General features: G+C 28.4%; 3 protein-coding genes across 4 annotated transcripts; 2 read left to right on the top strand and 1 right to left on the bottom strand.

The window, feature by feature from the left end:
- The first annotated feature begins 237 nt into the window (after positions 1-237).
- On the top strand, positions 238-2,462 carry LOC127257187 (uncharacterized oxidoreductase At4g09670-like). The gene is made up of 3 exons (XM_051283563.1): positions 238-726; positions 1,251-1,354; positions 1,841-2,462. The coding sequence occupies exons 1-3, from the start codon at positions 259-261 to the stop codon at positions 2,355-2,357; spliced, it is 1,089 nt and encodes a 362-aa protein (XP_051139520.1). The 5' UTR covers positions 238-258; the 3' UTR covers positions 2,358-2,462.
- A 6,696-nt stretch (positions 2,463-9,158) lies between these two features.
- Positions 9,159-11,424, top strand: LOC127257456 (cytochrome P450 78A7-like). Its single transcript, XM_051283887.1, has 2 exons — positions 9,159-10,148; positions 10,687-11,424. The coding sequence occupies exons 1-2, from the start codon at positions 9,159-9,161 to the stop codon at positions 11,314-11,316; spliced, it is 1,620 nt and encodes a 539-aa protein (XP_051139844.1). The 3' UTR covers positions 11,317-11,424.
- A 2,661-nt stretch (positions 11,425-14,085) lies between these two features.
- Positions 14,086-16,776, bottom strand: LOC127257449 (thioredoxin-like fold domain-containing protein MRL7L, chloroplastic). 2 transcript variants are annotated; one of them, XM_051283880.1, is made up of 6 exons: positions 16,473-16,776; positions 15,808-16,361; positions 15,057-15,138; positions 14,874-14,985; positions 14,657-14,801; positions 14,086-14,457 (listed from the first exon to the last, which is right to left on the bottom strand). In XM_051283880.1, the coding sequence occupies exons 1-5, from the start codon at positions 16,650-16,652 to the stop codon at positions 14,665-14,667; spliced, it is 1,065 nt and encodes a 354-aa protein (XP_051139837.1). In that variant the 5' UTR covers positions 16,653-16,776; the 3' UTR covers positions 14,086-14,457; positions 14,657-14,664. The 2 variants fall into 2 exon arrangements, with proteins under 2 accessions (XP_051139837.1, XP_051139836.1); XM_051283879.1 differs by having other exon boundaries at positions 14,086-14,801.
- Between the last annotated feature and the right edge of the window lie 10,098 nt (positions 16,777-26,874).

The following is a 26,874-nucleotide window of genomic DNA, read 5'->3' on the forward strand; positions in this document are numbered from 1 at the left end:
AAATATATTTATAAACTATATTAAAAATAATATATGTAAATAAAAAAAATTAGAAAAATTGCATGGGGATAGATTTTCGGGGGATTAAACATCCCACCGACACTATTAACCCTCAAAATCACAAATTTGAAATACTCCTCGCAATAACCAGAGATGACCGTACAAATTACTATCCATTATATTACACCACTCGATCCATTTTCCTCCATTCAACACCCCCCCCCCCCCCCCCCCAACCCTATCCCCCTACCTTATCCAATGGCCGCCGCCGAGCCGCCGGTGCGCTATGGGATCCTGGGCTGCGCCAATATAGCGCGAAAGATGTGGCGGGCGATTCTCCTCTCCGGCAACTCCACCGTCGTCGCCGTCGGCAGCCGATCCCTCGCCAAAGCCGAGGCTTTCGCTAAGGAAAACGGCTTCCCCGGCTCGGCTAGGGCTTACGGCTCCTACGACGCCGTCATTGACGACCCAGACGTTGACGCCGTCTACATTCCGTTGCCGACGAGCCTCCACCGGCGGTGGGCGGCCCTTGCGGCGGAGAAGAAGAAGCACGTGCTGCTGGAGAAGCCGGTGGCGCTGAACGTGGCGGAGCTTGACGAGATACTGGCAGCGTGCCGAGTGAATGGAGTGCAGTACATGGACGCCACCATGTGGATGCACCACCCCCGCACGGCGGCGATCGCGGCGGCGCTCTCCGACCGCTGCCGCTTTGGCCAACTCAAAGCGGTACCCCAATAAATGCGCCAGACCCACACACATACATATATATTATAGAAGGGTCTCATTTATTTATTTATTATTAGTATTATTTTTTTGTGTTTGATTTTTTTATATTAATTATTATATTTAAAGATATTCCTTCCGTCTACAAACATTTTATTTTTTTATTTGGTACGTCTAACAACTATTATTTTTAATCTCTACCGTACAATTAAAGATAAATTTATCAATTCATAACAAAAGACAATCACCTAAAAAACCGTGCAAATATATTTTAGGATAATAGAAATTGGACGGAGGGAATAGTATAAATTAAGTGAAAATGACAAAAATAAGTGCCTTATAATACTGTTATAATAAAATTTATATAAAAAATTAAATAAATATAAAAATATTTTTAATGTTAAATACATTGGCACAAATGGGACGAGAGTATTATTTATATATATAAGCACGTTTTAATACAAAATATAAATTAATATTTGAATTAATTAAATTTGTTGTTGAATGGATATATGTATGAGTGACAGGTACATATTATATATTCACACAACTGCGGTCCTGATTTCCTCAAAAATGACATTCGGGTGAAGCCCGACCTTGACGCCTTAGGTGCATTAGGCGATGCTGGCTGGTAATTATCCTTTTTTTTTTTTTTTTTTTTTTATTATTATTTTTTATTTTTAAAAAACTTGGTAAATCCAGTTCATATTCCTTTTAATTTAGAATTGGAAAATCACACGGTTTAATTTTAATTTTAAATTTGAAAATTTCGATAGCAATTTATTCTATTTTAAATTAAAGTTAAATATGAGTCATATATATTTAAAATTCACGAAACAAATGCCCACATTTAATAGTCATATTTTCGTTTTGCATGATTGTACTTAACATTAAAAATATATTTATATTTATATATATATTTTTTTACAAATGTCATTCTATTAGTATTATAAAACACTAATTGAAGTATTTTTGCAATTTTTTTTCTAAATTTGTACTATATTTTGATATAATAATTAATATTAAAAAATCAGCACGACAAAAAGTAAATGTAACTCTTAGAGCTGGACGGAAGTAGTATAATTTTTTTTGACTATATATATGTTTGTTTTAATAGGTATTGTATCAGAGCAATTTTATGGGCATACGATTACAATCTCCCGACAACCGTCGTAGCTCTACCAAACACCGAGTTCAACGAGGCCGGCGTTATCCTCTCATGTGGCGCTTCCTTACAATATCCCGACAACAAAATGACAACTTTTTACTGTTCGTTTTTAGCCAATTTGACGATGGAGGTCAATTTTTTAGGAACTGATGGCTATATTCGCTTCAACGATTTTGTCATACCTTTCGAAGAGAAAGTAACACATTTCTATGAGCATGCCAACACTCGATTTGGCGAGCTAGCAACTTCTATCGAGCCTTTGCCCACAAAACATGTTGTAAGATCGGATCTCCCACAAGAGGTTTTGATGGTGAAGGAGTTTTCGAATTTGGTGCAAAAAATTGATCGTGGGGGAGAGAAAAGTGAGAAAAAATGGGAAATTATTAGTCGCAAAACTCAACTTGTTATGGATGCCGTCAAGACATCGATTGATAAGGGTTTTGTTGCCGTTGAGGTCGAGGAATAGTGTAATAAAAGGGATTTATTGTAGTATGAATTGATCGTATTGCAATAATGTTAAAATGATTGGTAAAGATTCTATTGTTGTAATGTGGATTTGTTGTTGTGGATATGTTTCTTTAGCATAAATTTTTCAAATTTTACTATTTGAACTCTGCGTTTTCCGAAAAAAAAATATATTTTTTCATCTCACAAAACATCTCATCAAATATTATTTTCATATCAAACTCAAACCAATTTTTTTTCAAACTCATCAAAAGAAATACACCCTTAATTTTCCATTTGTTAAATTATATATATAATTTTCCAATCGGGTCTAGTTTGCAGATATTAGGTTCTGCCTGGATTTACCAAATGTACACTTTCGGGTAGCGGCTGCGGTTCACACATCATAAAAAGAAATAAAATAAAATAAAATTACACAACTCATCTTATTAATTTTCTTTCAAGTAACTCTCTCTGCACAAATTTAACCTTATTTTACTCCTAAACGTAAAGTTAGCAAAAATATCCCCGAAAAGTAAAATTACCTATTTATCCTTATTTATACACTAAAATTTAAAAATAAATAGACCATTGAAAATGGATATGTACTAAATTTTGTGTAGCCCAATAAAAAAGACATAGCGATGGTTTGGGCCTAAAATTGTGTAAGAGAGAGAGAGAGGGATTATTATTATTATTATTATTATTATTTATTTATTTATTTAAAGAGATAGAGAGGGCTTTTAAGGATTTTTTTACGATTCTGTTTTTTTTCAACAAAATATATCAATTATACATTATTTTTTATATTAAAATGAAACAATTTATATAAAAAAATATTATATCAATATTTATTTATATTATGTAAAATAATTATCTTGCAACAAACATTTGCAAGCAAGGAAAAGGAAAATAAAAAATCTTTATGCTAAATGTGAAACAAATGAAGGTCAAATAAATTATTAGGTGGAAAGTTTGGATTTCTTCTTAATATGCATATATATATATATTATTTTATTATATGGATTCCATATTGAAAAAAATCTTTCTTATTTAAAAAAAAAATAAAATAAAATAACATCTATATCCAAACAAAGTCAAATATTATTTCAAACTAATATGCTATTTCCTATATATAAAAAAAAATACACACCCGTTCCGTTCCAACTATATAAAAATTTAATTTTTATCATTTCATCTTTCAAATAAAAAATATCAATTATCGATGATTATAGTATAAATAATTATATACTAATACTAAAATATTTTTAATTCTTCCGATAAAAAAAAAATTTATTTTCTTGGATAATGCAAGAAACATCAAAGGTGGAGTAGTAGTGATCTTAAAGGTTCTAGTCATTGGGCAAATGAGAGATGCACGTGCAATTCATAATTTAGAGCATTGGACTTTGAAACCCTTTTTAGTATTTGTAATTAACTAATTACTTAATTAATTATTTAGTAGAAATTTAGAGGAGTGTGCATGCCTCAAATATCTATTATTTAATTATCGTCCCAACAAAACAAACATTCAATTTTTTTGGAGATATATAAAAATAAAAATATTCATGTTTAGAAAGTATATATAAATATATATCGATCACTTCAATAATAGTTAAGTGCAATCTACACTTTTAGACCACTTTCTAATCACTCAAATTTCTTGGACTCATCATAATCTCTTGAAGCGTAGGAATTATTCAATAAAATAAAATAAAATAATAAAAGAAATACCACCCATATTCGAAGTTCAATAAATAAATAAATAAAATAAATACAACCCATATTCGAAGTTCAAAAAATAAATAAAAATATATGATCAAACAAAGATAATTTGAGATCACAAAAAAATGCAAAAACACATAAAAAGATGATAATCTTAGTATTTTGGAAAAAAAGTAATATAATTAAAAAATAAATTTTACACTAAAAAAATTAATAAAATTTGATGACTAGGGGCCCTCGAGCCCCTTCTTAGAGCTACTACTGATATTGTGTGTAAGAGCATAAATACGATCGTAATTTATTTTTCTCTCTTTTTTTTTTCACTCTGAATTATCTCTATTTTTAATAAAATTTGTATAACAGAATTAATAAATTTATTTATATTTATAAAAATACGAGGTGAGCATATATAGATACAAAAGGATTAACACATTGTAAGAGAGGGGCCGGGGGGGGGGGGGTTGGGACACGTGTCATCCATGCAGACGTTGATTCATTAATCCAGCTGCTGCATGCGCTAATTAGGACATGCATATATATATATATATAATATAAATATATGTAAAGTAGCCAATAATATTGCAATGATGCAGACACAGACATGCATGAATATACGTATAAGTATGTATGTATTATGATGAGTGAATAATTGTGAAGTTAATTAAAAATGAAAAGGTTCCGATCAAATAAAATAAATAAATAAATAAATAAAAGATGAAAAAGACAGCTTGCTTCCCGGCGTTACACGCGCCGCCTCACCGCTGGCCGGCGCAACTAACTCCTAGTCCTACCTATCTAATCTCATATATATATATATATATATATATTTATATGTATTATGTATATAGAGATTTGTGCATTATACAAATTTAAATTTATTTATTTATATATATATATATATATTTATGTCTAGTTGGCTAATTAGAGTAATCAGTACCATATTGAGTAATTTTAATTAGCATATGAAATCCGTAACACAAATACAAAATATAATACTACCTCTGTGCACCGCCAATATATCCCTTTACTTTTTGCATGCTAATATTTGAATATTAATTATTATATCAAAACGTAGTACAAATTAAGAAAAAACGACAAAAATATTTTTATTGGTGTCTTATAATACTAATGTAATGACATTTGTACAAAAAATTATACAAATATAAAGATATTTTTAATGTTAAAGACAATGACGCCAAATACAAATGGATAGATTGGTGGTGGACGGAGGAGGTAGTAGATCTATTGCATAGTTCATATATGCCACAATTAATTTCAACATAAAATGTATATTAATACAATTGATATATAAAATACTCGCTCCGTCCGACTCTAAGGGTCTTAATTATCTTTTGTATTATTGTACTTAACATTATAAATATCTTTATATTTGTATAATTTTTTGCACAAATATCATTGTAAGAGTATTATAAGACACTAATTGAAGTATTTTTGTCATTTTTCATTAATTTGTACTACGTTTTCATATAATAATTAATAGTCAAAGATCAACACGTAAAAATGAGACCCTTAGAACCGGACGAAAGTAGTACAAAGTATGAAACAATATATGATAACAATATATATATATATAACATATTTTGTATTAATTCAATTTATGTATTGTCCGCCTATACTTCATGTGTTGATTATGACTAATTAACATTGTACTTCCTCCGTCATTTAACAATCTATCTATTTTTTCATTTTGGTCCGTCTCATAACAAAGTATAATTTCATTTTTAAGTAACTGTACTATCTACCTAGCATTACAAATACGCTTCCAATTTACAATATATTGCACAGGTGCCCTTACTTTTATATAATACAATACTAATAAGTATAGTTTATTTTTTTTTACCTTTATTTCTACTGCATCCTAATATAATACTAATATTTCTAAAACTCCGTACAAAAAGTAAATGAATATAGAGAGATATGAGACGAAGGGAGTACTAGCTAACAATCCCCATGTATGTATATCTACAAATTGTATTTGGGCTGTTGTTTGTGTGTTTTATATATATATTTTTTTGTGTTTTACATAATAAAATTTTTAATTAATAATATATAGTATATTTTTTAATGTCATATTTTTAATTAAAAAAACCAAAATATTGAATAAGAGAAAATTTAGATTGTATTCTTTTAGCATTTAGAAAATTGAGATTTTTTTTCTTTTAGTTACTTAAAATTATGAAAATTTTATAATTTTTTTTGCAGCGGATTTTCACATTATAAAAAAAAAAAAAAAAAATGCAAGATCATGTGACGTAATTTAATTACCTTTTGTTGATTGAGGAAGATATTTTTTTGAGAAATGCATTCATTTTATGGGAAAATGTTTAGTTAGTTTGAAAAAGGTAAAAGTGATTGTTTTAATTAAATTTTTACTTGTATATACCTAAAAGGCACACGTACGCCAACAAAATTAATAAAATCATCATCGATTCCTGGTACAATAACAAACATTAAAAATTATTGCAAAATTATTATTATTACTATTATTATAGGAACCAACAATTGTAAGTAGTACTACATACTTAGGTAATAGGTAGTCTAGATAGCCGCCCAATCTCCTAATTTATGCCAACTATGGTTCCACTTAAGAAAATTACTACCTCCGTCCAATCTAATATGAGTGTATTAGCGTAGACACGAGAATTTAGGTAAAGTATAATTAATAAGTAATTAAGAAATATATTAGTAAAAATAATTATAGATTAAGATTAAGATAACTAAATAATTTAATTAAGATTAAAATTAAATTAAATTTTAAATTTTAAAATATGATTAAAGTGTATAATTAATTTTTCAAAAAAGGAAATGACAAATTACGTGGGACAGATGAAAATAAAAAATAGGGACAAATTATGTGGGACGGATGGAGGGAGTATTAATTTAGGGGTGCTTTCAATTTTATTTAATTATTTCTTTCTTCTTCTTCTACTACTTTTTTCAAAATTTTATTTTAAAGTAAAATATGTTTTCCAAAAAAAGAAAAATACAAAAATGATAGGTAACATATATATATATATATATTACTCCCTCCGTTCAAACAATAAGTATACATTTACTTTTGGCGCGGAATTTAAGAAATAATAGTATTTTAATTATAGTTGGTAGGTAAAAGTAATGTAATGACATTTTTTCCCTTACTTTTAGGTATAAAAGTAATAATGATGTGATGTAAAGTATGAGTATTTATGAAAAAAAGATATTTAATGAAATGATTACTTTGTAATTGAACGCCCCAAAAATAAAAATATGAATATTTTGTGGGTGGACGAATGGAGTATATTTTTTTATTTAAACTATAACATATAAAAGATATCTTCCATACAAAATATAAATTCACAATATCACATCAAACATTTATTTTGTGTATTAATAATTGAAAAAAAAAAAACTCCCAAAACACAACTCATCTATATCTTTGTTTTGTGTATTAATATTAATCACTAAGTAAACAAGTTAATCCTCCTACTAATTCATGGCATTGCAATTCTTTATATATATATATATATATAATAACATCCTTATATATATATATATATTCATAATTTTCAATGACTATTATATAAATATAAATATATTCTTTTCTTTCATAGTTAATTTTGTTTCATTTAATTATATGTACTCTCATATAACTTTTCAAAAAACATATAACAATTAAAAAATAAAAAATAGAAAGCTTCAAAATAAAAACATGCAAAGGATGATTGTGCGTTGTTGTTGTTTAAGTCAGAATTAAATGTATTATTTACCTTGTGGCATTTATTATATTTACCTTGTGCGCACCGGGTAAATCCCCGACTGAACTTAATACGTATGACAAGCAAGTCACACTAGGCGAACCATGTATGACAGGTGACCTGAGACGTCGGGGGTTTGAACCTATGACCTCACGGTCACACACAGTGGCAGAGCCACATAGGGGCTCGGGGGGTCCCGAGCCCCCCGAGCCGTCGTCTCCGCCGTTACGTCGACTATATTATTTGTTACACAGGGTGTGTTTATTTAGGGGGATTTTGGGAAATTTTGGTTTGAATTTGGTTTTTATTTGAATTTTTAGTTTAATTTGAATTTTGATGTTTATTTTGTATTTAGGTTTGGTCAGGGGTTTGAGAAGTTTTGATACGATTGATTAGACTAGTAACAAATATAATAATATAACTGTGTATTAAGTTGTATAATTTAATTATAAATTTATATTATATGTACATATATATTTCTGAATTTTTATTTTTCTGTATTATAAAAAAAATTTATTCGCTATAAAATGACATATATATTGAATATATTTTATTAAATTATGCGTATTATAAAAATTTAAATTTAAATTTATAATTTAAATAAATAAATAAATAAAACATGTGCAGTACAAGAAGCCCGATTTGAGGCCTAAACCTGGGTCAACAGTGATCATACAGTAGTTTTGGCCAAAACACACTTATAGATAATTTGTCCGTTTAAAATATATATTTTTACCATTAATTTCGTTCAAAATAATAAAAATTACTTATTTTTCTACCTCAACGAAGTCTTTAATTAGCCATTCGGCGAAACAAGTTTAGCTCCGCCACTATTCACACATCCAACCTCCACTAAGCTAATACCATATACAAGTTAAATAATCCCTAAAAAATTAAAACAAGTAATGTGGATATAAAGCTCTTTAATTTAATTATTACATGGCGTAAGAGATGAAACTAAAGTCGAACATTCAAACATGACTTTTAGGACCAAGTTGATTGTTACCCCTTTTGTAAGTGACCTAATCGAAGCAAACCCTTCATTTATTACTTGTTTATTCTCCCCAAAAATATCATCTTTTCAAAATTAATTCATAATAATAATAATAATAATAATAATAAAAGTAAAAAGCCCTCCTTGTTCAAGAATTTCCACCTATATATACACCATTTCTTCTTCCCTCATTACCACCTCAAAGTGACAACAAAATCTCTATTCCTCTCCATACAAAAATAAACCCAAGATTTTAATTTCATTGCAATACATAAATATATATATATATATATATTCTAAGTAAATTTTGATTTTGGTTGTCTTAACTAATTGTCAATTCTCAGTTGTCATGGATTTCTCTAACACTTTTGATAACACAAAGTGGATGTTTTTTTACCTCCCCACACTCTTTGAATTACAAAATCTTGATGATTTCATGTCAATCTTGTTTTTCACTTTGGTTGCTTTTCTCATTCATGGGCTAATCATTTGGGCTTTTTCGGCCGGCGGGCCGGCTTGGAAAAACGGGCGCCAACAAATGGGCCGGGTTTCCATTCCCGGGCCAAAAGGGCTACCATTTTTCGGTAGCTTATTCAGCTTGAGCCATGGCTTGGCCCACCGTACTCTTGCCCGAATGGCTTCAAGCCATTCGGCAACTGAGCTCATGGCTTTTAGCTTAGGTTCAACTCCCGTTGTAGTAACTTCTGAACCATGTGTTGCACGTGAAATCTTAACTTCACCACATTTCGCTAGCCGTCCAATCAAAGAGTCGGCTAGGGAACTAATGTTTAGTCGAGCCATAGGATTCGCCCCCGATGGAGCCTATTGGAGAATGCTTAGAAAAATTGCATCGAGTCACCTTTTTGCGCCCAAAAGAATATTGGCCCATGAAGGTGTTCGACAAATTGAATGCTCGGCGATGTTAGGCGCTATAGGGAAGGAACAATCCCTTAAGGGTTTTGTGCATCTTAGGGAACATCTTCAAAAGGCTTCTTTGAACACAATAATGGAGATTGTATTCGGGAAAAGGTACAACATTGAGGAGCATGATACCCGAGCGAAGGAGTTGAATGAGTTAGTGAGAGAAGGGTTCGAGCTTTTGGGAGCTTTCAATTGGTCGGATCATCTTCCATGGTTGAAGTACTTTTATGATCCTTACCATATTAAAGAACGATGCGCGGATTTGGTGCCTAAGGTCAAGAAACTAGTGAAAGAAATCATTAAGGAACACGAGAATGGCGATCATAAAACACGAGATGAATGTGACTTTGTCGATGTTTTGCTCTCTCTCGACGGCCCGGAGAAGCTCGAGGAGGATGACATGGTGGCTGTCTTATGGGTTAGTATATGAATTTTAGTTAAATTGTCTTTCAATAGCTAGTTAACTTTAGAGTTTGTTTTCTTTACAATTTTTTTAGCAACCCTAAATATGATCCAACTAAATCGATGCACAAATTACTTTACAATTTTAAAGTATTAACATACTTAATTATTCTTAAATCCATTATTAATATACTAATTGGCATGATTATGTTCTATATATTAAATAATTAAAATAAAGGTAATCCCTTGAACTACAATCATATATCATTGTTTGATCTAGTTTCATTGATACTCCCCCATCGTATATAGTTTGTTTAATTTTTCATTTTGATATGTCTCATATATTAAATAATTATAACACTTGTATCTACACTGTATCAGACAACATAGCTAGAACGGAGACAGTATAATATCGTAATGTATATATCTACACATTAACTTGCTCTAAACCCTAATGACCAAAACCCTAATCTATATCCACACACATACATACATATATATATATATATGTAATACGAGGCAATCGATGACTTATTTTGTTCATTAATCCACAGGAAATGATATTTCGTGGCACGGACACGACAGCCCTTCTAACAGAATGGATAATGGCTGAGCTAGTCCTAAACCCTAATGTCCAATCCACACTCCATTCCGAACTCCAAACCCTAGCCCAATCCGGCCACGCCGCTGCCGCCAAGTCCCCGTACCTCGACGCCGTCATCAAAGAAACCCTCCGGCTTCACCCGCCAGGGCCCCTCCTTTCGTGGGCCCGCCTCTCGACGGCGGACGTCCGCCTCGCCAACGGCATGGCAATACCTAGCGGCACGACGGCTATGGTGAACATGTGGTCCATAACGCACGATCCGAGAATATGGGACGAGCCGTTGGCCTTCAAGCCGGAGAGGTTCTTGGAGTCGGGGGGCGGCGGGGGGCACAATGTGGACGTGCGCGGGGGCGATCTGAGGCTGGCGCCGTTCGGGGCCGGGCGGAGGGCGTGTCCCGGGAGGGGGTTGGGGATGGCGAGTGTGAGCTTGTGGGTTGGGAGATTGGTGAGGGAGTTTGAATGGGTCGAGGGCAGCCATGGGAGGGTTGATTTGAGTGAGGAGTTGAAGCTTTCTTGTCAGATGAAGGTTCCACTCTCAGCTGTGGCTATCCCTAGGGGAAGTAAAGGAGGTTCCTATTAGGGTTTCTTGAGGATGTTTTGGCTATATATACTTGTTTCTTTATATATATATATATGTATGTGTGTGTAATGTGTGTATCATATAAAAGCACGAAGACAAAGAATAAGGGTTAAGGGTGTAATAAATATATGTACAAGGTGGGATTAATGGCAATCGTATGTATGTGTGTTATGTGTGAGGTATATAGGTATGAAGAGAAAGAATGCGGGTTAAGGTTGTAATAACTATATATATATATATATATGTGATGGGATTAATGAATGACAATTCCATATATATTTGATAACGTGGAAATCACGGTTGTTACTTTTCGAATGTGCACTATTTAGATATAAACTTGTGCTATGTTTGTAATGAAGGTGCATTATGCTATTATTCGATTGAGCAATATATCGCTGACTTGATATGAATACTAGACACTACAAAATAAATAAATGAAATAAAATTATTAATAAAAATTTTCCTCGCAAAATAGACTTGGTCTTACAATTGGAATAATTCTATCCCACCGTCTCATACACACAGTGTGTATATGTACACATGTGTGTACGTATAAAATAATATTTTATACATACACATGCATGTATGTATATACACTATGTATGTTGGGATAGAGAGATCGGATTTGTTTTTTAGACGAGTGATCCTATGGGTACAACAAGCTATTACTAGAGGAAATCGGAAGTAGAGTTTTTGAAGTATCACTAGTGCTCACTTGTAACGAACATACGAACCCACATTTCTCCTTTTTCCCTTGGTAACCGCTTGCGACGGATTCAACAAGGGATGCTGACCCATATTTAAGGAATATTGATATTAAATTGACAGGGGTAAAAACTATGGATTAAAGATTTTTTTTTTTTTTTTCTTGTGAGTGTAATAGTGTAAAAAATAGTGGCAATTGTGTAATAATAATGAAAAAGTAAATGTAGTTTTATAATGATATGGTTATTTATAGAAATAAAACTATTGTTTTGATACGGACAAAAATTGTAAACAAGACTATTGTATTGGGACGGATGGAGTATATAATATTAAAAAATTTTAAAATGTGTATTTAATTATTTTAATAGCTATATTTTAAAGAGTTTTGAATATATATAAATTGGTTGTGGCTACAATAAGCACTGTGTTAAACAACACACAAACAATATTAAAATTATTATTATAATACAAACACAAAACACATAAACTAACAACACAAATAGCTAACAAATAATATAGTGACAAATACATCATTTATATTCATATAATACAAACACAACACATGAATTAACAGTACATGATGATATAGTCTCACACAATACGTGCAGCAGTTTATTTCAGCACATGACATATACTTGTACAACACACGTATAATTCTAAACAAACAGCACGTGTTGTTTTTAATAAAGACTTGTGTTATTTTTGTATTTTATGAGTGCTACTGATTTTTCCAAATCAGCACGGTAACCTTCCCCATATAAATATATTTTTATAATGAAAAGAGAGATAAAAATATAATATTTTGAATGAATTTTGAACGAGTTTCATACAATGTACTCCCTCCGTCCCAAACACCGTGCAACATTTCCTTTTTGATATGTCTCAAACACCCTGCAACATTTCCAAAATATGAAATAATTAATTATTCTTAATTTCTACCTCACACTTTATTCCATCGCATCACTCAAATAAAAAAATAAAATATATATTTCTCTCTCCATCATATCACCTAATTTTTAAACTATTCTACTTAATACTACCCACCTAAAAACTCGTGCCCAAAACAAATGTTGCACCTTATTTAAGACGGAGGGAGTAATAGTTTGGAAAAAAGAAAAAATGAAAGCATAATGTCAACCATAAGTCTCATATCATCGACAACTCATTCAACAATCATATCATAAAACAATATTTACCAATATCGCAAAATAAATATATCGACGGAAGCAGATTCAATACATACATCCCAAAATGGAAGCTTTTACCCCCTACATTGCCATCAAAGCTACGGCGTTCTATATATGCTCGGATTCTACAAAGCTCTTCCATGTCATAACATTTTGGTCGGGGATTGCCTACCCATTCTGCTAGAAGCCCATCATCCAATTGTCCACGTGCTCCATACAATCATCGACCATGCCAAACTACCCTCACATCTCTCAGCTCGTGTCATCTACCGAGGTCTAAATGCCCTCAAAACCATATCTCCAACTATTGTTAATGTTGCTCGACATCGGTATACCTCGAAATATAACCATCGCTACCAAAGGATGAATGATCAATTAACACCGTCGCAACCAAAGCCCCTAGCCCGAAAATGCGATTCTTCTTACATATCTTAAATATAGAGATCAATCATGATATTGTATGATTTTTTATTTTTTATTTTGTCTTGTGCGGTAAATTCATATGTTTTATTCGTATTATATTAACAATATATAATTAGAGTCTGGTTATTTTGGATGATTAAAGTGAATAATATTAGTATATACAAATTAATCACTCATTTGCTTTATCTTATTAAAATCATTAATTAGAGCTCGACATAATCATACAATAGTTAGGACCATTCATCATATTTAGATGGACGTGATTCTCCATACAAAATCGTATTCAAAATTTATTTTCATTCAAAATATTTTATAAGAAACTCTATTCAAAATATTACATTCAACACCTACTAAGATTAATCATATTATGCTCATAACATATGAAATACAAATTGGTCGCATATAAAAAATATAAACTAAAATATAAACTGGTAGCACATAAGATATAGACCGATAGCACAAAATGCATGTTTATATAATAAAATAATACAATATATGAACTAACAACACATGACAATAGTCCACACAATATGTAATATTACCATCGATCCCAGCACGAAAGATATATTAACAGGGCGCTGATTAATTCTTAATCAGTATCCTAACCGGTCCCCTCTAAAACATATCTAAACGCACGATTAATTCAAATATAGTGATGAACTTTGGTACTTACTTGAAGCCGAGACCGGAGCCAAAACCTTTTAACATGGTGCCACAGGTACAAACAAGTTTAACTAGATCCGTGCCCTCCCCTTGCATTACTAATCACTTCCCAATTGCGCCTCTCGCCTTTCAATCATGTCTCACCCGTAGCTTCCATTCAGTTCTGCAGCAATGGCTATTGAACTGAAGAACCTGTATGCTGTTGAAATGATGCTACAAGTTCCAGAAAAAGGCTAAAACACAAACCTCCGGCATATCTTTTGGAAGCATCAGTGAGTTTTTGGCCATTTTCAGTATCAATTGTTTGCATAATCATTGTTTCTAAACACTACAAATATATATATATATACATGTATACGTACATGCAGGATTACGGACGTTTACTTGTGAGCTCAAGAGCAGGAATTGGCTCATTGCCGGTCTCAATTCCACCAAGGCATGGAGGCTTGGCAGCTCCGTAATAGAAGAATGCCATTATCTTAGACAATTCATCAGCTGTTCGGATTGCTAAACACCAGAAAAAAAAATTAAAATTTAATCGTATGGAGAGAACACTTTATGATAGTAGACCCAGTTTACCTTTTTCTCGGTATAAAATCTTCCCAGCTTTAGTGAAAATGAGCTCGGGGAAAGTGGAGACTTGTAGAGCGGAAACCAAATCAAGCTCGGCATTGGCATCTATTGCTACACACTGTTTGATAATACTCATTAGTAGATTGTAACGAACAAATGAGCCCATAAAAAGATGATACTGTTACTTACTCGCGGTGATGGTAGCCGACAATTCCAAATGATTTGCACTGCTTTCTCTAATTCATCTCGGAACTTTTCATTTTCCTTTGGTCTGAAGATAAGCACGACTATTTATATATTTTCAAGCTTCAACTCTATACACATACAAACTTGAAAGCAAATAAGTTGATAATACAAAACATCCACATTCCTCACATGTAATGGGAGTAAATTAGAATTGCTATTTCTTGTAGGAAGCAAATCGTCGAAACATTGAGACAGGTAGCTCATCAACTTTCTTAATTTCTCGGAAATTCCACAACAAATATAAGTGAGACAAAAGCCTAAGATCAGATAACCGAAGGTAACCAAACAACTTGAGTACAAAAGAAAGAAATGACAGAAAAAAAAAATTAGCTCCAATTTGAAACCAAAGCTAGATTCATAACCATTATATATGATTCCTCTATGGTCTTGTTCCGACATTTCTAAATCCTATTTTAAATGCAACGAAACAACCGAATGAAACAGAACAACTTGAGTACAAAAGAAAGAAATGACCAAAAACTTAGCTCCAAATTTAAACCAACACTAGACTCATAACAATTATATATGATTCATCTATGGTCCTGTTCCGGCATATCTAAATCCTATAAAGTCTAGTATGATACAATTTCCAATTCTAACTGCAATCATAGCAAATGAACAATATGAGTGAACACAAATTGAGATAAAATTGATGAACATAACAATAACATATTCATAGGACTCTAATTATTACCTTTTGTAGCGATTATGAACAAGAACAATCAAAGGGCTGATGTCCTTGAACACAGCCTCCTCCCATTCCTTAGAGACTATATCCTTAATAGGGCGAATGTAGTCGTCGTCCTGCCACACTATTTCATCCCTACTATCACACTTCTCATCGTCATCGTCGTCGTCCTTCTTAACATTCTTTATGCTGATCTTGTTAAAGAATTGGCCGAGACTGAAACCCCATCCATCAGCATCTTCATCAGGCCAGTTTGGATCCTCCTCATCCACAACAAGAGGATACTCAGCTAAAAGCTTCTGTATTTTGTTCATTTTCTCCACAGGATCTGTCTCCTCTTCAACTTCAGGAGCTCTACCAATTACTTCTCGAATCTTCCGCCGCCACTCCTTCCTCTCATCTTCATTCATTACAAACGGTTCTTCATCTTCATCTTTTTCATCCGATTCTGATTCCGATTCGGATTCCCCTCCGCTCCCCTCGCCTATGTTTAGCAATTCCTCGATTTTCGAAACGTTCGACCCACTTCCTCTGCTGCCGACGCCCCCCTGCTTCGCATTCTAATTCCACACAAACCAGATAATTTGCGAGTATTACAGAGATAGGAACCATCAAAGTAGGTACGAAGTTATTCATTAATTTAAGAAGATTAAATCAGAGCGAAGGAGTACCATTACAATCGGGGCCATGGATTTCCGTTTGTGGAGGTTTGTACGGCCCATAACAAAGGGGGCAGGCAGAGGGCAGGCGTAGTAGCCCTTGCTCCGCATTGTAGAAACCGTAAAGGGCTCCTTATTGGCGGGATTGAAGGGTAATTTCAAGCCTGAGAAATGCGGCAAGAGCTCCATCATCACCTGGAAGCTCGAGTAACTATGCAGGGGAAGCGAAGGAGATAACTCTCTGTTTCAAAGCGAATTAGGTCAATTTTTTCACTATTGATGATGGTCTGGATAACACTGATTTTTACGAACCGAACCGAACCTTTCATACAGGCGATTCAATATGTATATACTCTCGTCCCTTGTTTATGTGTCCGTTTCTTTTAATGGTGTTTGAGGAATATTGACATTATACTGGATTATGGTAGGAATAAAGTTAAAAAAATTAACTGTGTATTTTTTTTAAAAGGGTTTGGGAAAATTTGACTTTGAGTTTGATTTTTATTTGAATTTTGAGATGGATTTGAATTTTGTTGTTTCTTTTGTGTTTAAAAGTTTGGTCGGAGCTTTTGGAGTTTTAATGGGTATTAATTTGATGAATAATGAATAAAATAATATAAATATGTATTAACTATAATTGATAAAATTAATAGTAGTATAATTTGACTATAAATTTATATTATATACAATATATATTTTTAAATTTTTATTTATTTGTATTATAGAAAATTTTATTCTTTACAAAATGATATATATATTATATATATTTTTTTAACCTATAATTATTATAAATATTAAATAAATTATTATTTATATATTTTAAATTTAAAAAATAAAATAAAATAACAAAAAAGCAGACATAAAGCTGTTGCAGCCTGCAATGTATTGTCCTATTTAGTGGCAACTTCGGTTTGGCACAGTAAATATCCCCAAACCGGGGCAGAAGAAATACGCCATAATATAATATTATTAGTATTATGTGATATAAAATTAATGAGATTTGTATAATATATTGGAAATTGTAAGAATATTTTTAATATTAGAAGAAAATACAATTACTTAAAAAAATAAATATTTTATTATAGACGGACCAAAATAAAAAAATTGATAAATTATTAAGTGAAGAATGAAGTATACAGGAGTATTTTTTGTTTGTTTGTGTGGCTTGTCTTTTATTTTAAACATACTTAAGAGTATAAAACAATTTAATTAAAATTTTAGCCTATTATGCATTATCACACAAAATTCATTTATTTATATCTCTCTTCAATTAACAAATATTTTTATTTATTTTAAAACTCTCCATTGTTTTATAAAATTAATTTATGGTAATAATAAATAAATAAATTTTATTAAAATTTATGCTTTACAAAATAATATTTATATTATATATTTTTTCTTTTTTAATCATTAAATAACTAATTCTAATTATTTAAATAATTAATTTATACCACCTCAATATATTTTATTTTATTATTTTTATATAATTAATAATATTGTGTGTTTGTTTGGAGGTTTGGATTTTGAGTTCAGATATGAATAGTAAAAATTTTGAATTTGAATAATTGTATAATGTGATATAAACAGGTGTTCATGTGATGTTTTAAATGTAAAATTGATTTTTAGTTTAATATAAAAAAAAATAAAAATAGGTGTTTTATTTGATATTTTTTGGGGGAAAAAATGAGATGAATAGTGTATTTAAAATCCAATCACCTAAACAAACACACCATAATAAAATAAATTTAATATATATGATTAAAAAAATTAGAATATATATTAAATATTTTAAAAAATATATCGAAATAAAAAATATATGCAATATGGGTATCATTTTGTAGAGAATAAATTTTTTTATAACATAAGTAAATAAAAAAATATGTTTATTTATCTATAGTTAATGTAAATAAACAATTTAGAGTTTTAAACGTAAATAAAAATATTTATTTTTTTTTAGGAGAAATATAAAAATAAAAAGATTGTGAGTGAGTTGGCACTCAATTGTCTATTCCCAAATTTTTCTATTCTTTCTATTTCAACAAATAAAATTATAAGACAGGGAGGGAGGAAAGAGAAAAATAAAGAAAAAGTAGATATGAATATGATTTAAATTTTTTTCTCTCAAAATTAATTATATTCAAATTATTTTTTATTTTTATTATTATATTATTTAATCATAAAAATACAATCAATTTATGTTTTCAAATATTACAGTCAAACAATATTTAAATATAATTTTATGAATAAAATATTATACAAATTACTATTTAAATTATTTTTATGTAATATTTAAATGTATAAAAAAATAAAAAATTTCAAATTTAATTTTATTCATATTATTATTTTTAAAATTTTTATTATTTTATTTTATAAATTTTGCAAAATTATATTAAATTTAAATAATTTGAATAGTATTTCAAAGGGTTTATCTTCTATATATTTTTTTAATATTTTGAAATAATAAAAAGTAATATATTTATAAAAAATATTTAACCTTAAGTTTTATTTTATTTATTTAATTTTTTTATTTTATAATTTTTTTAAAAATTATATTGTTCTTTAAAAAAAAATACATTATACTAAAATATTAAAAACGGTCAAATTTAAATACAAAAGAATAAATTTTTGAATAGTATGAAATTATAAACAACATTTTAGTATGATATTTAAAAAATATTCTATGATAAATTAATATAATAACGAAGATAAATATTAATTTTAGATATAATTTATATTTTTTATTTTTAAATAAATAAGATTGATAAGGAACATAAATATAATTTAAAAATACATAAATTTTAAATTATATTCATATCTTCTCTCTTCCAATATATATCTCATCCATGTGTCACAATTTTACTTGTTGGAATAGAGAAAATTGGGAGATTTGGAACAGAAGATTTGATTCCAGTGAGCCTTGATGTTATACGTCATGTAGTTAATTAAATTGATTTATATTCCCCGTCCAATTTCTATTGTCCTAAAGTATATTTGTACGGTTTTTTAGGTGATTGTCTTTTTGTTATGAATTGACAAATTTGTCCATAATTGTATGGTAGAGATTAAAAATAATAAATAAATAAAGGGTAAAAATGTAAAATTTGTATTTAAAAAATGAAATAGGATAATAGTTATTGGACGTCCCAAATAGGAAAGTAGGACATTAATTTGTGGACGGAGGAAGTATTTGTTAAATATATTTTAATGTAGTAAATTTTAACGACTTACAACATAGACAAAAATGAAAAAGAATGTCAATTAAAATTAAACAAGGAGACGACAATATTGTATAAGAGAAAATAAATTTATTAGTTAAATTTATTAGTATTTATTTTTTATTTATTAAACTTATGTATAATTTATTTATAGTAAAAGAAATATATTTACCAATAATCTATTACTTTAATTTTAATAAATAATAATTATTTTATTACTATTGGATGTATTATTTTGTATTTTTTTTTTTTTTTTATGAACATGAGTATATAAAAAAATTGAGTTGAAAATATAAAATATAGTAATATTTTGCATTGAATTGTGAACACTTGAAAATGAATGGAGCATATATATTATGTATTGTATTTCCTCTGTCTCACTTAATTTGATTATTATTTTTATTTTCGTTCGTCCCACGTAAATTTTTTTTCTTTTTTTTTAAAAATATAATTATACACTTTAATCATATTTTAAAATTCATAATTTATAATTTTTTTTAATTAAACTATTTATTTATTTTACTTTTAATTTATAATTATTTTTATTAAATCATAATTATTTTTCACTAATACACTTCTTAATTACTTGTTAATTATACAATATCTGAAATTCTGTGCCTAAACTATTTATTAAAATTAATAAAATTTTAAAATAATATCATTTCATTTTTTTTCATCTATTTTATTTTTATATTAAAAATTTTACTCCCTTCTCGTCCGATTTAAGATTCATATTTATTTTTTACGAATTTATTTTTGAATATTAATTATTATATCAAAATAGAGTACAAATTGAGGAAAAAATGAAAATATACTTATATTAATCTTTTATAATAAATGACATTTGTACAAATAAAAGAATTATACAAATATAAAAATATTTTTTAATATTAAGTACAATGACATAAAAGATAATATAACCTTTGGAGGTGAACGAATGTAATATTTTTTTAATTTATATATATATATATATCTAAATAAAATAAAATAATTATCCCAAATATAATATTCGATCCACAGAATTACTTTGCACAATACATGTTACAATATAATTAATCTAATCACATCGTATATTAGCACAATATAGATAAAGAACACATAATTTATTTTAATACAATACAATGCAGGATATGAACCGACAATAAATTACAAATAATTCACACAACACATATTTTATTGATCTTAGCACATATTTATACAACATAATACGTAATTTAGAGCACATGCTAATGATATACACAATATATATTGTACACGAACAATCATATATGGAATATATATTTTCCAAAAGAATATATCAATTTTTATACTTTCGTTTGATCCAAAATATATTTTATTTTGGGACAGACGAAAATATATAAATATCATGTAATTAAGAAATGTGTAAAAAAATTAATTAATTAATTTAATTTTTATTTACTTAACGATTATGGTATGTTATTTATTTAATATTAATCGTTATTTCTATTATATATAATGGTTCTGTTCGTCCAATGCAAATTTTGAATTGTAATTTTTCAAAAGTAAAAGATGTAAAAATAAAATAAAATTATATGAAATGATTTTATTTGGGTTTGTTTGAGTTTATGGAATATTAATTTTTTAAAAATATATTTTATTAAAAATGTATATTTTTTTTTTAATTAAAAATGATAAGATATTCTCAAAACTAAGATTGTGTTTTTAAGTAACTTCAAAATAGCAGAATTTTTGTTGTTATTATTAGAAATTATAAAAATATTTATTAAGAAACACAATGTATTTTTATTAACAAATACAAGCTAAAAAAATATTGTGAATGGTGTAAGATATAAAAGACAGAAAAAAAATAAAATAAAACAATTATGATAATTTCTAAAATAAAATACGATACTTCAGATTATTAATAATACAATATACATGATATATTAATAATAAACATAGATATCCATAAAAACACTTAAAACTATTCGATAATATAATTATATTGAATTTAATTTGTCTTCGGGCCTTTACCAGCATCAATCGGAGGCTTAGGCGGCGAGGTTCGCGCCACCGCCATCATCGTTGTCGCCAGAAGATCAGTTCCGGCCACAGCCGGTGGCGGCGGATCTGCGAGCTGCTCTGGCACCCAAGTTGTAGTAGAAAGAGGCTCACGATCACGATCACGATCATGATCACGACCAGGTTCGAATCCAAGGCACTTGAGCACTGCCGTTTTGATTTCCTGGAAAGAACTGCATGGAGATAGATAGGATTTTCCGGCGCCACTTCCGGCCAACTTCGTATTCTCCGGCGAAGATGTACCCTCCATTTTTTTTAATTTTTTTTTTTTTTTTTTTGGTTGTGGTTTCGAAAGAGGTGGTGTGGTCTGCCTATTTGTAGAATTCAATTAATGTTTGGTGGCCAGTAGAGTATTTAAAATGAGGCAGACTGATTTGGTGTGGTTTGTTACTTATTTATTGTTTAGCCTTTTTTTTTTAAAATAAATAATATATATATATACTTCATTCTTCTGCTTCTATAGGTCACAGTTGCATTTTACGTCATTCTACTTAACATTAAAAATATCCTTATATTTGTAAAAAATTATACACGTATCATTCTATTAGTATTATACAGTACTAATGAAAGTATTTTTGTAATTTTTTCTAAATTTGTACTATGTTGTAATATAATAATTAATATTCAAAGATCAACGAACAAGAAGTAAATGTGACCTTTAGAGCAGGATAAAAGTAGTATATAATTATTTAAGTTATTAATATTGTACTCTCTTCTAAAATATTGTATGAAATATGTATTTTCTACTCACATGATCATATCCAACAATTATTTTTATCACAAAATTATTAAAATAGAAAAAAAAATTTGCGGGTGTGTTTGTTTTGTAAAATGATTTGAAGAATTACTTTTTACGTGAGGTATAGAAAATTATGCAGTGAATATAAAAATAATGAATATATATAATATATTAATATTTTTTTAGGAAAATATGTATAGGTTTTTTCAAGTAAAAAAACACAATTTTTGTGAAAATATAAACAAATAATATATAATTTTCAATTAATATAATATATGTTGAATTAATTAAAATCATGTGCTGAAATTTCATACTTAAAGTTATTGTATGAATATATTTCGTGTGTTAGAATTATTGCAGAAATGACAAAATCAAGAAAAACACACAAGAACATAGGAATTTGGCGACCGAGTTCGATCAAGATAATCTATATTTGGGGTGGTCAAGCCAGGTATTTGCACTAAGTAATTTCAATGTACAATTTATAGAGAAAAATGAATAATATATATATATAATTATAGATCAAAGCGTAACACCCCACTTAAAAATAGGCTCAATATTCGAACCGACCAAACAACGAGATCTCATACAGCTCAGTAAAGTGACAAACAAACTATGTGTAACTCGAATTTAAGCTTCATGGCACATGAGAAATCAATGATAATATGTCTTATGTGGACAATCGTTCTATATTATTAGTTATACACTGTATTTTTATTATATTAACACAAATTGTGAATTGTTCATCATAATCTCGATCTTGTATTGTTTGTTGTTGTACATGATACTATCAATGCAATAATTAATAAAATTCAATACAGTTAGGATGAAAATAGGCTAGGCGATTTGTCAGGAGCCTACGGCCTGGTCTACATAAGACCTAGCCAGACTTGATTTATTTACTAAAAAAGCTAGGTTAAAAAAAATTTTAAAGCTTTTTTATTTAAATAGAACATACTTAGACTTTAAGAAAAGCTTTTTTAATTAACAAGCCGGTCTATTTATTATTATTTTTTTTGTAAAAATATTTTATTATTATTTTTATATATTAAAAATAATTTCTATCTAATAATAATATTTATTAAATAATTTTAATTATAAATTTATTATAAAAAATAGAATTTTTTAACTTATATATATTAAGGGTATATTTCTCCAACAGGTTTCGCGCCCATTTCTTCAAACCATATGTTTTTTTTTTCTTTTTTTTTTTAAAAAAAAAAAATTTAAAATTTAATTTAATATTTATTATAATTAAATGAAAATAAATATATACAATATATATGTCATTTTGTATAAAATAAAATTTTCTATAATACAAATAAATAAAAATTTAAATATATATATGTTGGGTATAATATAAATTCATAATCAAATTGTAAAATATAAATTTTATCAATTATATTTAATACACATTTATATTATTTTATTCATTATCCATCAAATCAATACACACGAAAACTCCCCAAACCCCAACCAAACCCAAACACAAACACAAAAGAAACAACAAAATCCAAACTCATCCCAAAACTCAAGTAAAAACTAAAATCAAACCCAATTTTTCTCAAACTCCCCTAAAGAAACACACCCTAAATAATTGTATGTACTTTATTTTTTTTATTTCTAATTAAATTTACAAATAAATAAATAAATAAAAATATTATGTAGTTTTTAAATAGACTTGTAGGACAAACCAAACTTTAAAAAAAAACTAGGCTCAGACTTTTTTTTTAAAAAAAAAAAAAAAGAAAATTCAGACTACCAGACCAGACTTAGATCAGATATATTTAAAATAAGCCAGAATTATTTAGCCAAAACCTAGCCTACTCCCACCCCTAGATACAGTCACTACAACCAATATTTATTGATATTGTATATATTAATGAAATATTGGTTGTGCTTTAATTATTATTATTAGGATAATTAGATTCATAACTTATTTTCAATGCAAACCACATGATATCTAACTACTCTACATTAACAATCCTAAAATCAATGCATGCTAATTTTTGTTTATATGATATTGGGAATACAAAATATATTAAGGAGTGTTATATTAAAGGCTGAATCAAACCATATAAATACATAGTTTTAATTGCAATATTATGTATTACTGTTATATAATTTTAATTAGATATATATCTTGAGCTCACATATTGTCCTATTGTAAACATATTATACTCCCACCGTCCCAGAACTACAGTCTTAATTGGATTGGACAGGAGATTTAAAGAATATTGATATTATATTGGTAGTTGGTAAAAAGTATGGATAAAAGACTTTTTTGCCCCTTTGAGTATATTAGTGTAAAAAGCAGTGACAATTGTGTAATAAAAATGAAAATGTAGGGGTAGTTTTATGGTGATATTGTTATTTATGAAAATAAGACTATTTTTTTTTTGGACGGACAAAAATGATAAATAAAACTATTGCATTCGGATGGTGGGAATACATTATAAGAGAAATGTGATGTTTAATAAGTTAATTATATAACTATAACTCTTCTAAGTCTTCATTCACATGTTACTTGATTATTTATTTACTCATTCTGTCATCAAAACTTATGTATATTTGATTGGGCATAGATTTTTTTTAAAAAAATGAATAAAAATATAAATTTTACTATAATACTCCCTCTATCCCATAAATATAGTCTTAATTGAATTGGATACGAGATTTAAAGAATATTGATATTATATTGGTAGTGGATAAAAAATATGGATAAAAGACTTTTTGTCCTTGTTGGTGTATTAGTGTAAAAAGTAGTGATAATTATGTAATAAAAATAAAAAAGTATGAGTAGTTTTACGGTGATATGGTTTTTTATAGAAATAAGACTATTGTTTTGGAACGGACAAAAATGATAAACAAAACTATTGTATTAGGACGGAGGGAGTATTAAAATTGTAATAGTTCGGGTGTTTGTCTTGTATTTGTACTTGCCCCAACTCAAGTACACGTGTACCCTCAAGTGAAAAATATCTCACTACCTAATTTACAAGAATTTGACTAAAATAAAATAGTGTTGTTTGTATAAGATTTTGATTTTTATTAATGTTAGACATTTGGATTTAATCAATTTGTTTTAAACTTATGTTAGGACATTAAAGATTTTTGAGTTTGCCATATTTCTAACATATCGTATACAATTATAAGAGCTCTTCCACGTATTGAAGAGTATTTTTCGAAGATATTTTACTCATGTCTGATTCATTTCCAAAAATATTGTTCTATTAAAATTATATTTATTTATATACATACTGTTGAAATTATTTATATTATTTAATGATTAATAATAACTTTTTTAAAAAATATTACATTATATATATATATATTTATTTCAATAAAATATTACAAATACTCAATTTTTAATATTTTCCAATTTCTCAAAAAATTTTAAAATTTTTAATACTATTCATTAATGGTAATGCTTTTTAAAAAAATCTTACATCAAATACTTAGGATTTGTGCGTGTCGGTAACATAAAAATTTATATTGAATATTACCTTTATGAGATGATAAAACATATATACTGAGTGTGTAGTTTAAATTAGTTTCATAATGAAAAATAATTGTATAATTTATGATATAAATAAATATTTAAAGAGATCTAATAATAATAAGAAAATATCTTTTTTCTTTAAAAAAATTTTTTTACTATATATGAATAATTTTTTTCAATAATTCACTAAGGTTTTTTTAGGGTGTTGAGAGTGACACGTGACTTTAATGACTAAGAAATTTGTAAGAAAAGATACTTTTTAGGTAGAATTATTTTGTTTTGATTTTGAGTTTTTTTATTTTAATTTTAATCTAAATTATATTTTAGTAAGAAGTTTTATTAGAGTAATTTCAAAAATATATATATTAAAAATAATAAGGGTTGAATAATAATAAAATTGTAACAAAAAGAACATTATACCGTTGAGCGAATTATGTGTGGCAAATAAACCTGAAATGGTCAGAGTCTGAACCCATAAACTCACGATAACAAGTTCACTTCTCCCACCACTAGATTATCCTTACAATACAATACTAAAACCTTTAAAATACAAAAGGAGTGTTTGGCTTGTGATTTTTTTTCTTTTTTTTTTTTTTTTTTGGTTAAAAGGTGTGTTTTTTGAAGTTCTTGTTTTTTAGAAAAAAATAAAAATAAATTTGGATTTAAATAATAGTAGTAATTGATATCATATATTGTGAAAAAAATATATATATTCTTATATTTAAAAAACGCACATGTATTTTTATTATTTGTTTAAAGAGTTATTTGATGTAATATTTTATATATAAAAAAAAATTAGTAACATATTTTTATTGAAGAACTAAATATAAGGAATAAATAATACTACATTCGTCCAACTTTAAGGATTCCAATTATTTTTTATGTGTTTTTATTTGAATATTGACTATTATATCA

This window comes from Andrographis paniculata, unplaced genomic scaffold (assembly GCF_009805555.1).
Source record: "Andrographis paniculata isolate CXL003 unplaced genomic scaffold, ASM980555v1 Contig57END, whole genome shotgun sequence".
Lineage (NCBI taxonomy): Eukaryota > Viridiplantae > Streptophyta > Magnoliopsida > Lamiales > Acanthaceae > Andrographis > Andrographis paniculata.